Source organism: Pieris rapae, chromosome 16 (assembly GCF_905147795.1).
Source record: "Pieris rapae chromosome 16, ilPieRapa1.1, whole genome shotgun sequence".
Taxonomy (NCBI): domain Eukaryota; kingdom Metazoa; phylum Arthropoda; class Insecta; order Lepidoptera; family Pieridae; genus Pieris; species Pieris rapae.
Window position 1 is genome coordinate 2,044,914 of NC_059524.1, and position 16,416 is coordinate 2,061,329.

At 32.5% G+C, this 16,416-nt stretch overlaps 1 protein-coding gene across 1 annotated transcript; it reads left to right on the forward strand.

Moving 5' to 3' along the window:
• The first annotated feature begins 990 nt into the window (after positions 1-990).
• On the forward strand, positions 991-14,401 carry LOC111003217 (proton-coupled folate transporter-like). Its single transcript, XM_022273618.2, has 7 exons — positions 991-1,984; positions 5,850-6,009; positions 7,453-7,554; positions 7,980-8,117; positions 8,253-8,336; positions 10,797-10,953; positions 14,139-14,401. The coding sequence occupies exons 1-7, from the start codon at positions 1,205-1,207 to the stop codon at positions 14,209-14,211; spliced, it is 1,494 nt and encodes a 497-aa protein (XP_022129310.1). The 5' UTR covers positions 991-1,204; the 3' UTR covers positions 14,212-14,401.
• Positions 14,402-16,416: the final 2,015 nt, after the last annotated feature.

Sequence of the window (16,416 nt, forward strand, 5' to 3'; positions counted from 1 at the left end):
TAAGAAGTATCGCTCAACCTCACGAGATTTGAGAAAGAAAGAAACAGTTTATTACACAAAATATAAACAAAGATGTACAGTTAAAAGAGAAAGTGCACCACCCTAGCCATTCTAAATTGGTTTAATTCTAAAAAAAAATATAAACAATCAAACAAACTCAAGTTTTATTTTGATTACTGGGATTTTTTAAGGAAACACAGTAAGTAAATTTTTGAAACATAAACTGAAACTTGTAAATACTGTGTATTTTATTATTATTAATTAATTTTAAAATACCAAATTTTTCACTCTAATAATAACCATCATCTAATCATCTCAATTTCTCAAAATATCCTCTCTATTGGTAGTGATACAATAACACCTCAGCCCTCCACATACCCTTAAGATCGGCGTTCGACAAGTAAGTAAACCAAAAGTTCACTATGCTAAGTTACTATATTATATATGAGTTATTTTATTTTTACAATAAATAAAGCCAGTAACTTTCGATACAGAACTTAGTATATTCGCGAATATTTTCATTTAAAAATTCTCTGATAATGGTATTGTGTTTGACTAGTATACGTTACTGATTTATTGCCTGCGATTGAAACAGATCACAATGCGGTTTTTATTTAAATACAAAGCAATATTTTCATATATGAAACGATTGTTAATTACATTTTGAGCAGAAAGCTGTTTTTATATTTCTCATAAATTACGTTGTTTACTTGTAGGATACGAATTTTTGTTATTAAAACATGAGAAGACTTTAAATTCTATATCACTTTGTACTAAAAATACAAAAGCTAAATGGTTACGTCAAAATGAATTGAATGCATTACAATTCTACACAGGCGTTAAAGACAGGAGTAAAATGTCGACGTATCGCGTTCCTTGCAAAAACAGCGTACCTTGACCGTGTATAATATCCACCTACTGTTTTACAATAACAGGCATTGGGCTAATGGGATAAACGGTGGTTCGAGCAAGGTTGCGAGCGCTCTGTCGACACAGTCCCGCGGTCACAGCCGCTCTGCTGACACTGCCTCACACTATATCAACAAATTGGTAAATGGCACCACTCGAACGCGTATCCGTTCAATCAAGTCAAGAAAAGAAGACTCAGTCCTCATCCTGAGATAAAGTGATCACAATATCAAAACTTTAACAAATAGCGCCGTGTGATAACAATCATGGTCGACTAAATCATATCATCGGAATCATGAATGGAATTAGTGTTAACGCCGAAAAACATGGACCGGAAGAAGCGAAGGAGAAGTCTAAAGCATCGAGTGTTAAAGAAAAACTATTGTCTATACGATCCAACATAACAGTAGAACCTATCATAGCATGTTACATAATGTCCAATGTGTTTTCGGGGCTTGCTGTTCAAAATTTGAATTTAGAAAAGGCCTGTCGAGTGAATCTCGGTTACAGTGATGAAGTGTGTTCAGCATTAAACAGACGACAGACAGAGAACTATACAACTGAAGAATCGGAGGTGCAGAAGTTGACAGCATCCGTTCAAGCGTGGAAGAACATCGTGCAGACAGCGTTTCCTTGTATTTTAGTACTTTTCGTAGGTTCATGGAGCGATAAGACTGGAAAACGGAAAGCGTGTATTCTTCTACCGATCGTTGGTGAGGTTTTATGTTGCACGTGCTTTATATTGAATACATACTTCTTCTACGAACTGCCTTTGGAAATAACGGCTCTATCAGATCTGTTTCCATCGTTGACTGGTGGTTGGATAACCGTTTGCGTCGGTGTGTTCAGTTACATCGGTGATGTGACCACGAAAGAGATGAGGACATTTAGAGTAGGAGTAGCAAATTTATGCATGTCCCTTGGAATACCAATTGGCATGTCCCTTAGTGGTATTTTATTGCAAAAAATCGGATATTATGGCATATTTATGATATCAAATGTGTTGTATGTGACAAGTTTTGTTTATGGATATGTCCGATTAAAGGATCCTGATTTTTCTCACGAACGACAGCGGGTAAGTTTACGTATGTTTTTATGGTAATTTAAAACATAGCTATTGTTATTACTGACCAGTATTATTTATATATGTATATACAGACAGCCTACGGAGTCTCAATTCAATAAAACATATACATTCTTATTCCAAACGTAGCAAAGCATGAAATTTATGTTTTTCGATGTTATACTTATCAAAGTATCAAAATGTGTTAATCCATTATTGCTCTGTAAAGTTTTACATCGAATAAACATAAATAAAACTCATTATGTGGATATCCGATTTGCAAAGTAATCGAAGAAAAAACTAGTCCAATGACAATGAGAAATATATGATTAAGTTAATAGAAAAGTTGTACATCATTGTATTTATTTATTTAAACAATTAACATAAAAGTTGTAAGGGATGCCTGGACGGCCCTAATGCTAACAAGCGATCTGTTCCAGGCAATTAAGGTAAAACTAAAAAAATAATTAATAAGGGTAACTCGTAAGAAGTGCAGCAATCAACAAAAATAAATTACAAGTAACACTGAATTATAAAAGATATAAAATATCAATATGTGTATGATATTAACGGCTTGGTGATATTTTAAATATTAATAAGAATTAGGAACGAATAAAATTGAATTTTAATGTTTTGGCTTAAATTAATAACGATCAATTATATTCTTACCACCTGTGGTTACGTATCGGTGCGACAATTTATTAAATTAATATTACTGAGCGGAAATTTTGGGATGATAATAGATCCATCGAATTTACGATACGTAAAGACTAACTATGGTTTAAACATGTAGACAATTATAATTTATATTACAGTTTAATTAAAATTATGCATAAGGAATATAATTAATCTAGATAAATATACAAAAATTGTCAGACTTGCTTAGACGTATAAATTTTACTCAAGAACTTAATTATATTAAAATAAATGTCGGTCAGTAACGAAACTTCAACTTCGTGGTCTATAAACTAATGAACGACTAAGTTTACCTTAAAATAGGCCAATTTTTTTTCCAATGACAAACATTGTTTTATATATATTATCTCTATCTTTTTATTTATCTGTGTACCCATTTTTGGAATACTCCTCTAAATGCCGCCATTCCAAAGAATTGCACTCTGAAGACATCAGAGTGCAATTCTTTGCCAAAACCTGCTGTTTCCTAAATCTGGTCTATCCATCCGTGCCATGGGCACCAGTTTCGTACTTTCTTGCTTTACTTGCCTGTTCCTCTTGCCATATCCATAGCCCATTTCCACTTGAGGAGAGGCCTACTTAGTTGTTTTTACTGAAAATTACTAAAATATTTTTGCTATTTTTACAATAAAAAATAAACATATGTTTGTTGTGAAACCTGATAAATTATCTAAAATAACATTAAAATTAATAGGTAGCCTAAAGAATATTTCGAGTATAAATTTACTAATTGGCATATCATTTATAATAAAAGTAATCAAAACGTAGAATTAAGAGCAGGAAATACAATGTGTTTATGATATAGAAACATTTTTAGTGACGTTGAGAAATTAATTTAAATGTCGGAAGCAAAATAAATTGTAGGTAATGCTACTAGCATAATACCGCAGAACTATTTAAAAAAAAGTAACTTTTCTTTTAGCTATTTCACTATACTCTATTTAAAGTTAGGATCCTTAGAAAGGAGCGGAGCGAAATTATTAAAAAGCCGATGCGCATTTGCAAGGTTTCCATCGCTTGCCATTGTCCATCGCTGTATGACTTAACATCCGGCGAACCTCTTAAGCATTTCTCCTGTTCTATAAAAGCAATAGTATAGGAAGTATTTGTTGAATATGCTATTTTTTATTGAAATTTTTATATGTTTATTTTGTTGTTATGTAGTAGCTACCATAAGAAGGTTTTGCTTAATTTATAATATCTAAGGATCCTAATTGCACTAAAATATCGCAAACAAGCCAATATGATGTATTGCGAGAAATATGGTACCGAGAATATAACCTTGATTGAGAACACTGCTATCAAATCTTAAATCCCGGAACGCCATTATATGCCTCACAAGTGACACGGAATCAATCGTGAGACAATGTTAATAGGAAGCTTAGGTTTAGTACTCGAATCATTCATCATTCTCGCGTACTCGGTCCTATGTCTAAAGTGATAAATTGGCCGCTACGCAAATTCGAGGGGAGTACGAGGTTCAGAGAGGTGTCTAAATTACAATGTCTTATCCAGTTTATTGATTTGCCAGTGTTAGTGGAATGTGAAAACGAATTTTCGATTTCTTGATGATTTTAGTAGTATCCGCGTAAATCGATAGAAGCGAATATTATTGTTATAACTCTTAAGAAAATGTTTATGAAAAATGAGATTAGCTCCTTTTCCTTACGTACATCTAATTAAAACTCTCCCAGTCTGCCCCAACTCGATCCACTTTAACCAAACCGCGCCTGAAGGATAGAAAATTAGTTAGTTTTCGCTTCATGATGTTGCCTGATGATGAAAGCATGATGTTTTCCTTCACAGCCACGATTTTAACGCCCGACCTCAGGCCTGGGAGGCGTACATTCAAGCTATTAGCCAAACACAGCTCTAGAGATTATTTACAGATTGGAAAATGCTAAAAGAAACTCTGTTGTCTAGTTTACGTTAGCGATATTATTTGAAAAATAAATTAATATAAAATATATGGACAAAAACTATAACTATACAGAATCTTTCTCGCTGTCATTAAAAAATAACTTTTTCTTTATTAACTTATTTAAGTCGCATTAGAGAAATTCTTACAGTTCTTATATATGTCATTTCTTTACTAATATTATAAAGAGGAATGATTTGGAAAGATTGACCTCAAAATCTATATCTAAAATTCTTCGAAACATTTTAACTTTTACTAAATGGTATTTTAGTACTTAATATAGTCTTATGTAGGACGCAAATAAAGGCATTTTTTATATCATCTTGTTATTAAGAAATGTTAAAAAATTAGAAATTGTCCATGGAAGATGAGAACAGGCCGCTAACAAATAATAAATTATTATAAAACTAAAATTTGAAAAAATTGGTCACAGTGGCAGAGTACCCTTAATGCAGGCATTTCCTTGCAGAATTGCGGTACTTATATGTAGAGTGAGGATATCTCCAGTTTTGGGGTCACCGGTAGGTACTGTCTGCCAGGCGCCATATTATCTTTGATTAGTGTCTATGCGCTTGTACCCTTACGATCTCTTCTCTAAAGAGAGAAAACCCAATATAAAAGATTCTTGTCTATTATATTCTACATTTTATAAAATAAATCTCTGGAACGATAGATTTGATTTTGTATTGTTTTTAATAATAGAAACATTTAAAAAAACGTATGTGTACTTATGTACACGCGTTAGAAGTTATACTTCGTTGTTTAAGATAAAAATCTTTTCAAAAATGTTATTCTCCGTTTGAAGAAGAAACGAAACTAACAATAGAAAAAACTAAAATATTGACTACAGCTAACTTCAGGGTGTCGGTTTTGTATTACGCATCGTAAAAATTTACCCTCATTATCTCTAACGCATCAAAAGAAGTATAACTTAAAAATATTTTCGGATATTATTGTAACAATTGTTTGATCCCGTGCATGACTATAGCGTATTCTACATTTCAGACATATAATGTTGCCGACATAAATAAACGAATTATTTAAGTCGTTATCGATTTTGGGCACAGCTTTAATCCCACATTAAAAGTTTCTTAGCTTAGCATAAGAAACCTTAGAATGTAATTCCACGAATGACTCAGTTTAAAAATATATAATAGACACATTCCACCGATTCGAATAAATGTAAAATTAGAAGTATTACCTACATGAATAAATGATTTTTGACTTTTGATCATATAAGAAATGCAAGGCTTATGGTTTCAGGTACAGCCTGTTGGATGTCGGGGATGGATATGTTCATTCTTCGACGTTGGTCACGTACGGGAGACCCTCACAGTGGCCTTCAGAAGTGGACCTCGTCGCAGAAGGCTTCGAGTCTCCCTACTCATCGTTGTGGTTTGCGTTATATTTGGACCTCTTCATGGTAAGCATTTTGTTTAAATTAGCATATCGCGGATAATTTTTCGTCATTAACACAACAGTAGACTTTACTAAAAGAAATAAGAATAGCTATATTTTATTATGAATTACGTTTAATCGAAAAAGTATAGAAACGATTAGTGTTTGCTTGTTGGCTTCAGCGTGGGACTCTCATTCGCTGGTAGCTGGTTCGATCCCCGGCTCTGCAACAATAGACTTTCTTTCTATTGATGCAGAGATTCGCTTACTTAGCCCAAAAGTCGATGGCGTGTCGCAGTTAGTGGAGGCTGATTACTGCCTATTAGATTGACAAATGATTGTGAAACACATATAGAAATATAAGGCCCAGACCTAATATGGTTGTAGCGCCACTGATTTAATTTTAATCGAAAAAGATAATAAAAAATTTCTTGTAGGTACAGAAAAATATAGTCCGCAAGGCATAATAATAAATATGCTAGCAACAGAATTTCCTGTCTGTGTCGATCAGGCACTCGTTTCATTTTAGTCGGAAGCAAAAGTTAATAAGGACTAAACGTATTCATTATTTTTTTATTATTTTATTTATAATCAATTTTTACAAAAATCAAATGCAGCAAAGTAAAAGTTTAAAGATAATTTATGAATCATAGCTACATAATCTGTTGTAATTTTTTTAATTAATAAAAGAAGGTCCATAGACTAGATCATCATTTTTAATCTTAGCTTTGTGAAAAAAAGCCTTCGAAACGGGCCTAGTCCTAACCTCATTGGGAATTTAACTCCTGCCGTAATGGCGACGCGTTTTCGTCTGTATTCTTTAAATTCTACTAGTTAGTACTATTATATAGTTATTAAACCTGTCAAGCAACATTAAATATGTTAAAATGGCTGTAAGTGGAAAATTAAAGGATGCTTTAATCTTTGAAACAATTTCGTTGAATCACGTGTTTACCGGGAAATAGTACTTATGTGATTAGTAATTTAATCCAAGAGGTATTTTTCTATATTTCTGTAGGCGTTAATGTAGATTGAGCACTGCTGTACTCTGTATACTAATACTCTTTCTATTTTGACCACGCGCATACTGTTACTGTACCGGGTATCATCGCGAGGTCAAAGCTGAAGTGTAAAAATACAAATGTTGCTAATTACTCGAAACATTACTTTCTGCATTCATACAATTGTACGACTATGTATGACGCGTAGCAATTTCTAAAAGTTTTTGAATTAAGTACTTTGGCAAAACGTAAAACAAAAAACGAATCGTATATCTGTGATTGGTCAAGAGCATCTCTAGTCCAACAAACTTTTATCTCGAATTATTTTTCGTTCGGGTAGATGTTTGCGTGGCTTTGAAATTGTTTCACCTATGGGTAAAGGTTTTGGAAGGTTGAATAGTTTTAGAGCCAAAACTTAGCGTTTCGTAAGACTCTGTGTTAATAGTAATAATGTAAATCTTTTCTAGGTGAAATGAACGTGCTTTATCTGTTCATGAGATACAGATTTAACTGGGACGAGGTGCAATTCAGCATGTTCTGCACGTATAGTATCATTACTAATTTAGTTGGTAAGTCATAGTATAAATCTTCCTATTATTTATTTATAATTAGAACATATTGACACGTTTTAAATAAATTTCTAGAAACACACGTACTTTCAGGAACGACATTGTAAATTGAAAATGATGATGCCAATACAGACGTAAATTTTTTCATACAAATATCTGCAGGCGTTTTGTTCCTTAGGATTTCTTAGTTTATCAAACGGTATATCGGTAGAATACTGGTGTATAAACGTCTTTAAAATCTTTCTCAAGAATACACGGGAAATTTCAATTTCACGAGAAAATTCATTTACAATTTTGACCATCAACATGGTCTGCAAAATTCTGTACTGCTCGTAAAATAGACTTTTGTCTTGTTGATGGTTCAGTTCTAATTGGCGTCTATTGTACTAATAAAATATATTCATTACAAAATGTTATAATTTCAGGAACTCTATTCTCTATCAGCATCTTCAGCGATTTCATGAAGTTAGATGACTCTGTGGTGGGCATCATATCTTGTACCAGTAAAATCCTCGCATCTTTCATCTTCGCTTTTGCTACCACTACCACCGAAATTTATATTGGTAAGCACATCATCATTTAATTATGTCTACCGCCAGAGTGGCATAGTCGGCAAAGCAAAATGCCTTCATTTTGAATATTTTTGATAGCATTATTATGAATTACGTTTGAGTAATTACTATTATTTCTACTTTTAGCGCCGTTAGTTGAAATATTCAACGGGACGTCTTTCATAGCTATGAGATCCATTGCATCAAAACTTGTGACAAGCGAAGAATTGGGTAAGTTACTTATAGTATTATAGTATACTCTCGTAAAAAAGTATTTTAAAGACTAGACAAACAATCGGACGTCTAGGCTAATACGAAATTCCACCTGTACTGACATACAACAATACTGAGTGTTTCAAGAGGCCCTTTTTACTGTCCACAACCAAAAGAATTAATTTGACATAAGGTTCTCTAAGAACAAAGCGTACTAATTAAAAGGCCGGTAACACACTTGCGAGACGCCTCCGAGCGTGTCCATGGTATCTCTTGATATCAGGTGAGCCTGTTCTATATAAAATGTACTAAAATAAATATACTAATAATCAGTGGCGCTACAACCTCTTTAGGTTTTGGCCTCAGCTTTCTGAATCTGTTTCATGATCATTTTTAAATCTAATAGACAAGTAGGTGATCAGCCTCCAGTGTCTGACGCACGTCGTCGACTTTTTGGGTCTAAGACATGTCGGTTTCCTCACGGTGTTTTCCTTCACCGTTTGAGCAAAATGCTTAATGCGCACATAGAAAGTCCATTGGTGCACAGCCGGGGATCAAACCTACGACCTCTGGTATTAGAGTCGCACGCTGAAGCCATTACGCCAACACTGCTCCACTAAAATAAATATAGTGAGTAAAATACTGAACATTTTCTCATTATGAAGTTAAAATAAATTTTCATAAAACGGATTTTTTTGTGAACGGTTGTGCACCAATGGAAACTCAATTTTTCTTATGTGCGTATTGATCATCGCTCAAAAGGGGAAGAAATCCGGGTTGCCTTAGACGCAAAAAGTCGACGACGTGTGTCAGACATAAGTAATCACCTATTAGATAGACAAATGATAATAATGAAAGAGAAACAGTAATATCAGATCAAAATAAAAGTTTGTTTCGGCCCTGATTTATTTAGTTCAAAATCATAGTACTGAGCGCATTTGCTAATATTTTCTATATCTAACAAAAATAGGATTGTACACGTTATACAATGCCTTGAAAGACAACGGTCTCTCGCCCTTGTCATGCACAAAGCACATCAACACGGCATTGAACAATAAGATGCAATTGTTTGTAAATTTTATAAAGTGAATCTAAAATATCAATAAGCAAAAACCATTCTTGCATTGAATTAAATGGATGTTTAATATTATTTGTAGCGATTAATTTTTATTATCTTGGATCTTAAAGATACTTAATAAAATCATTTTATTTACTTTTATTAAATTTTATAATGATGACAACTTATTATCACTAAGTAGTGACAATATTTTTACATAGTAATAATAAGAAGTTTTTTTTAGAACAGGCAGGCTTACCTGATGTAAAGTGATACCGCCGCCCATGGACACTCTCGATGCTAGAGGGCTCGCGAGTGCGTTGCCGGCCTTTTAATAATTAAAACATAATTAGAAAGTTTGGTCCCTGTGGCAATGTACCTTTAACGCTGGCAGCATTTCGTCGCAGTATAGCAATAATCTATATAATATCACCAGCTCTGGAATTACGAGTACTTTAATCTTGAATGAGCACCTGTACACTTAACCCCACGGCCCAAACAAACTCAAAATAACTTTATTAATATAGGTAAACAAGTACACTTATAAACGTCAACACAAAAGATGTTAAATTTATTCTTAATTTACCTTTACTACCAGGTCGCAACATAATGGATGTTAGAAGAAAGATATTTAGACATATAAATGCCTTTTTACTTTTAATTCTATATACTTCACTGTGCCCTACTGATTTACCCGTTTATTTGGTTATTGCATAATATTATGTATAACCCAACCAGTATAATAAAGAAAACCTGCTCTGCGGGCGCATTGGTACATGATCATACTTAGTGTTATAAATAAAAAAAGGCGAGCATTAAGCAAAAATAATACAATAAATTTATGTATAATGTATATTAGTACATATTTCTCATCTTAGCTACTATTATCCAATCTTTTCTACCTAACTCTTTATTAAATCTTTCAAAGTTTCTATCTGTTAAACTCTCTTATTAACCCTTTTTTTACCTTATCCTTTTTATTGAAATAAAATAAAAGAATAAACGCACCATAGCTCTTTGGTATACGTCTAATATCGCCTGACTAAAAAAGTGTTACTATAAGAGTTCTAAGTTTAGAAGTTTAATTCATTAAAATTGGCATAATGTTTGCCACATTATTCATAGAGTTAATTCCTTCAGACTTTCCGACAAATGCTTGTTAACTGTGCTTTAAATAATTTTGGAATATATTCTCTATCATCATTCTAACGCACTTATAAATCATATAATGCAAGACGACTGCGCACAGTCGAAATTCGCATTGACATCAGACTGTGACAGATGACATCTTAAACCGAAGTGTCATTTGAAGAAATTGATTCCTAAAATTTCTTCCATATTGCAATGTATTTTATTGGTCTTGCTTAAATTTAATGGACTATCTAATATTGTTTTTATGAACTAATATTGTTTTATTTCAGGTAAGGTGAACTCTTTATTCGGGCTCGCAGAAGCGATGATGCCTCTGGTGTATGGACCACTATACTCCCGAGTCTATATGGCAACGCTCACCGTTCTTCCGGGAGCTGTGTTTCTCCTTGGAGCTGCTATGACTGTCCCCGCAGTCGCTATATTTGGGTAATATGTGCACTCTTTTAAAAGCACTATTTTGTCTCTTTTTATCAAATTATGTTTACGCTTAGATAAAAAGAGGCAAAGAGTACTTTAGTTCATTGCAATCGAACCTCAGTAGTGTATTAACTGTTTGTTAATTAACAAACAGATTCTTACACAATATTTATCATTATAAACAGAATACAGATATACATATTATACTCATTTTTATCAAGTGGGACCTCTTTATCGTGAATGACAGTTTTGAAAGTGACAAATGTTTATAAGTGGAACAAAACGATGCTATACTATACGCATACAAAACGTCAATCGCTGTAGGAAGTCGTAGATTACCGATCGTGGCACCATGATCGTGATCTGGAAAATATGGCCATATAATATATAGTGTCTTTAGATGAAGCCTTTTTAAGACTTTGTCTTTTTCCATGTATATAACCTCACTGATAATCTAGAACTAGAAATGTTTATAAATACTACCCTAATTCCGTAGAATTCTGACATTTCATAAGTGTTGCTACTAAAAAAATTCTCCACCGAAAAAGGGAAAATTTTACCCAAACATATAAATACATAAAAAAAAACATAAACTTATATAAAAAAATTCTACGTATTTTTTATGCTTTACCTACAAAAATATATACCTTACTCAAGTGACTTAATTCAAGACAAACAACATATTGAGTTAGCTTTAATTACTTTATTTTATTCTTTAGTTGGCATAACTGCCTACTAGTTCCAAGTTTAAAAAAATATCTATCTTAACTTGTACTTTTTCTACTGTTTGTGGTGAAAGAGGACGTAATTATCACTCGCCGCAAAACCTCTTGTAATGTGGAGCACTGTCCATAACAAAATGCATACATTCACAAAAGACAAACAAAGAAAATGTATGTAGATTAACTCAGATTAACACTTGTATTAAAATTGAAAAATGTGCCTGGCCAAAACTTTTGTCATCTCTGACATGTCAAAAAATGATAGCTGTCAGAATTCTACTTATTTAAAAATCGAAGTATAGCTGCATATAATTAATACATTTAATTGTATTTTTAAATTATAAATATTTGATTTTTTAATACTATTATTTGAAATATTCGCTTAAGTAATTTGTCTATTATTTGTTTCGAAAAATTAATTTGACTATGATTCGTCAATATTAATTTTGGGTGCTATTTGTTTTGTGTAATGGGGTCATCAGGACATTGACCAGTGTAATAATGATAGCAATATTTTCGTTGTTCTATTCCAATACGATAATATTTTTACTATATATGTACATAAGGATACATAACAGGACGTTTGATACACGTACAATAAATGGAAAGATGTATTAATGTATTAATTTTTATTTGCGTTAAACATAATAACATAAATAATATTAATTCGATACCGTAATTATATATTTAAATAATGTGATGTTTTATCTCCACAAATAATATAATACTCGACTAATTGATATGACTCATAATGTATATAACTTCTAAATATTTTTTTTAAGACAAATTTGCAAGCCATTATGTGTGACAGAATATGCTAACTTTCGATTGTAAATTTTACGAACCAAGGAAACAATAAATACAAGCAAACAGTAAAATAAACTAGATAGAAACTTACACCTCATCAAGAGCGTGATATACAAAAAATATATCAATATTTTAATTGCTGCTAGTAATTAAGTTGTAAGAGCGAGATACTGTAGCATTAAAAGTAGCTGAGTATTTGGAGTGATTTTGATTGTTATTTCTTACCAAATAATATACAGTGTAATCTCTTTATAACGTAATCCTTTATAACGAGAATCTCCCCGTAATGTGAGCCCAACTTGGTTAGTTTGCATTAAAATCCACATATGGAAACACTCTTTATAGCGATACGAAATTCTCTATTACGAAGAAATGTGTTCATATTTGTAGACAGTTGTAGTTTAAATTGATCCAGAAAGCCTTTATAATGATTAGTTTAATATTAATAATGTTTATTATTGTATTTCATGTTTCTAGAAAATAATCAGTAAGTCAATACCACGTATTTCCTTTCACTAATGGTTATATTTACGAAACCAGTTGCAAATAGTGTTTATTGGAGAAAGCTTGACTGACCGTTTAGATGTCACAATACATACTAATAGATAATATAGACTCGCTGCCGTAACCAAGATCTAGTTAATAATAACTGCTTTTTAAATAATTTATTATTTAACAATTAAAAGATGATTTATGAGCAATATTAACTTCTTTAGAAAAAGTATTTTTTAAAGAATCTACTGCATTTACCATGGAGTGTGTTTAAATGAGTTGTTCGGATTAATAACTGCAGAGTTTCATCATCGGACGTCGAGGCAAAATACGCAATTCCACCCATATCACCTCGACGTCCGTTGTTCCACAACTAAGCGTTTTTGGATCCACTATGTGGAACTATCTGCCCACTGAAGTATTTCCAAATCAATTCAACAATAAAATTTTAAAAGACCGGCAACGTACTAGCGAGCCCTCTTGTATTAAGAGGGCAAACACGCCGTGTTTAGTAAAACTAACAGCCTTTATTCGAGGACTACATTAACATTACACGTTACATTAAGACTCTGTCATTATTATTAACTATTAGGTACTCGACCCATTCATAAAACTGTTTCTTATTACTTTGCATAAATGTGAATTGGTAGCTAAGTTCAACTGACAAGATATGCCTTGTTTTATGTACAATAAGGATGTAATCTACGCTCATGATATGACTTTATTAACAAATCAAATATATCAATAAAAGAGTATAAATATAGTATAAACAAAGGCAGATAGATACATCCCGATAGAACACAAAATATGGTACATATAAAAATCTCGATAAATGTGATAAAGAGATCTATCTCATTTGTCAAGAGATCAATGCAGAAATATTAAACTTCTGTATGTTATGCTATTTGTGTATTTGTTTATTAAACAAAACCGCATATTTAACTGTAAACATAGCCGACGCTAGATTTTTATAAGCTATATAGCTAAGATTTTTTTCATTCTTTTAATCTTTTGAACTAGTCTCTTATTTCTTAATAGCAAGTAGGTGATCAGAATTTTGCACCCGTTCAATTGGGGTTTTGTGATACGTACTTTGCACACAGATTTATATTTGCACAGCGCAACACCACACGCAATCATATGTATAGAAACATTATTTTTTATGTTTTGCAGTTGGATGTACTTCGAACAACGCAAGGACGGAAAACAGGTTGAAGAGGACGAAAATGTCAGCAAAGATGCTTAAGTTGGAATATTTTTATGGCTCACTTTTTATCTTATAATTTGATTTTAAAATAATTCTAAGTAAGATCATGAAAGTTTTGTTTTAATTTGATCATGACGTGTATATTGTTGTAGTCAATATTTTTTTGTTCTGTTTATCAATGAATAATTTTTTTTGGTATTTAATGTAAGATACAGTCGACTAAAATTGAGACGGCTAATGGCGACGTGTATCTCGCTCGTATATACATATTAATATTAAGTTTCTCATGTAAATATTTTTTTTTGTAATGAGATATAAAGTTCTTTAAACATTAAGATATGGCAGAGGTTTGTTTTTCTTTTAAGAAATTGAATAAATTGGTAATATATTGTTCTCTTATTGATTTCGATGAATTACAAAACCAATTAATCTTTTCTACGCAATGTTACGTTCTAACTTGTGTCCTTTAAATTTGCCATTTAGAAGTCGAGGTTAAGTTAAGTTAAATAACTTTTAAGACGCCAAAGTGCAAAATCGTTTTTATTAAAATCATTGAAGTTCCGAATCTTAATTGATTTAGCACTTGACTACAATTGTATTTAATAAAGATGTGAAACATAAATCTTCGTTTATATATCCTCAAAAACATCCAAACAAAACAAACTGCTAAATTTCAAACTCGTATATTCTTTAAATGATCTTCAACTCACTTTCTAAAATCCAAATTGTATTACCGGTTTTCGAGTTACGATAGCTTATACACACAACAGCACGAAACAAAGGATTGAGTTTTTAAAAGTTTGAATTTAAATTCACGTATTCAGAATTATAAAGATTTATGAATTTTACTAGACAAGTTGGGATGGCTGAAACGAGGCATCACGTCATTTAGAGTTAGATGTACTAGGTGAGTAGCAGGTCTGAGCGTTTTTCACGCAGATTTTACCGCACACCACGGATTAATACCTGCAGAGTATCATCATGCGACGTCGAGGCAGAATACGAAATTCGCCGTATTGCCTCGACGTCCGTCGTTCCACAACTGAGTGTTTTTGGTGTGTTTTTTTTGTTTTTGGTTGTTGTTTCCACATGGTGTGGAACTAACTGCTTACTGAAGTATTTCACATCCGAACCAATTTATTATTATCTGTTAAGGACTTCTTAGACAACGCGTTTGCATAAAATTATACATGAATATATGACATCACAAATTTTACAGAAATACATTAATTATATTAGAGAATAATCTAGCCAGCGAAAAAATTATACAGCCCAAAAAAATAGAAGCAATAGTAACTTATACTTAATGGAAACTCAAACCTCATATTTTACAGAATAAACAAAGTTACGGTAAGTTGTGTAAAGTATATAAATATATAATTCCACTTCCTTCAAGAAAAGCGCGTCCTAATCCTTAATTCTTCTGGTGCACACGCGAGCCATGGGCGGAGGTATTACTTAACATCAGATGAGCCCCTGGTGGTTAGCCCCCTGTTCTATATAAAAATTCCCTCTTCTAAACCAGGGTACAGCATTGGATAGATAATATTGTCTATAAGTTTTATAAACAATATATCAGTCAGCGAACAGAGTTTGGAGGTTTTTCCAATGTTTGTTTAAAAATTTAAATAATTTTGTCAACATGAACAAATAAATTTACTTAGCTAGTTTAGGGGTATAGTATAAGGATATGGGGTTCGATCGTTGTATGGTTGAAGTTCCTCGTGTAAGAAGATTGTGGTATATACTGACTTCCGGTGTCGTCTATTTCCTGAATTACAAGATCTTAAATAATAAAAGTATTCTAAATTGAAAAACCCGTATTATGAACTTTGTGGTTGTACAGAAATACATTTAAAGGTTGGGTTGCCGTCAGGGTTCATTGACTTTAGCCAGCCGATACAGGCTTTTTACTTAGCAGGACTAAGGTTTGAAACCGATGGAACATATGATAGTTTACATGATAACTGTTTATTTTTCATATACTTTTCTAACTAATGTTTCGTCACCGGGCGTCGAGACCAGAGTATGCATCCTCGACCTAACAACTTTTAAGGATTTTAAACGACTTAGAATCCTTTTAGAAAGGAGTGTACCGATTCTTAGAAGGCCGACAACGCACTCACGTGCCCCGGCGGTACATTTAATATCATAATATCAATGTATTTAATCTCGTGATGGTTTAGAAATTATAAATTCCACGGCTTAAACAATATCCTAAAGTAAATGTATTCTCGAAAAATA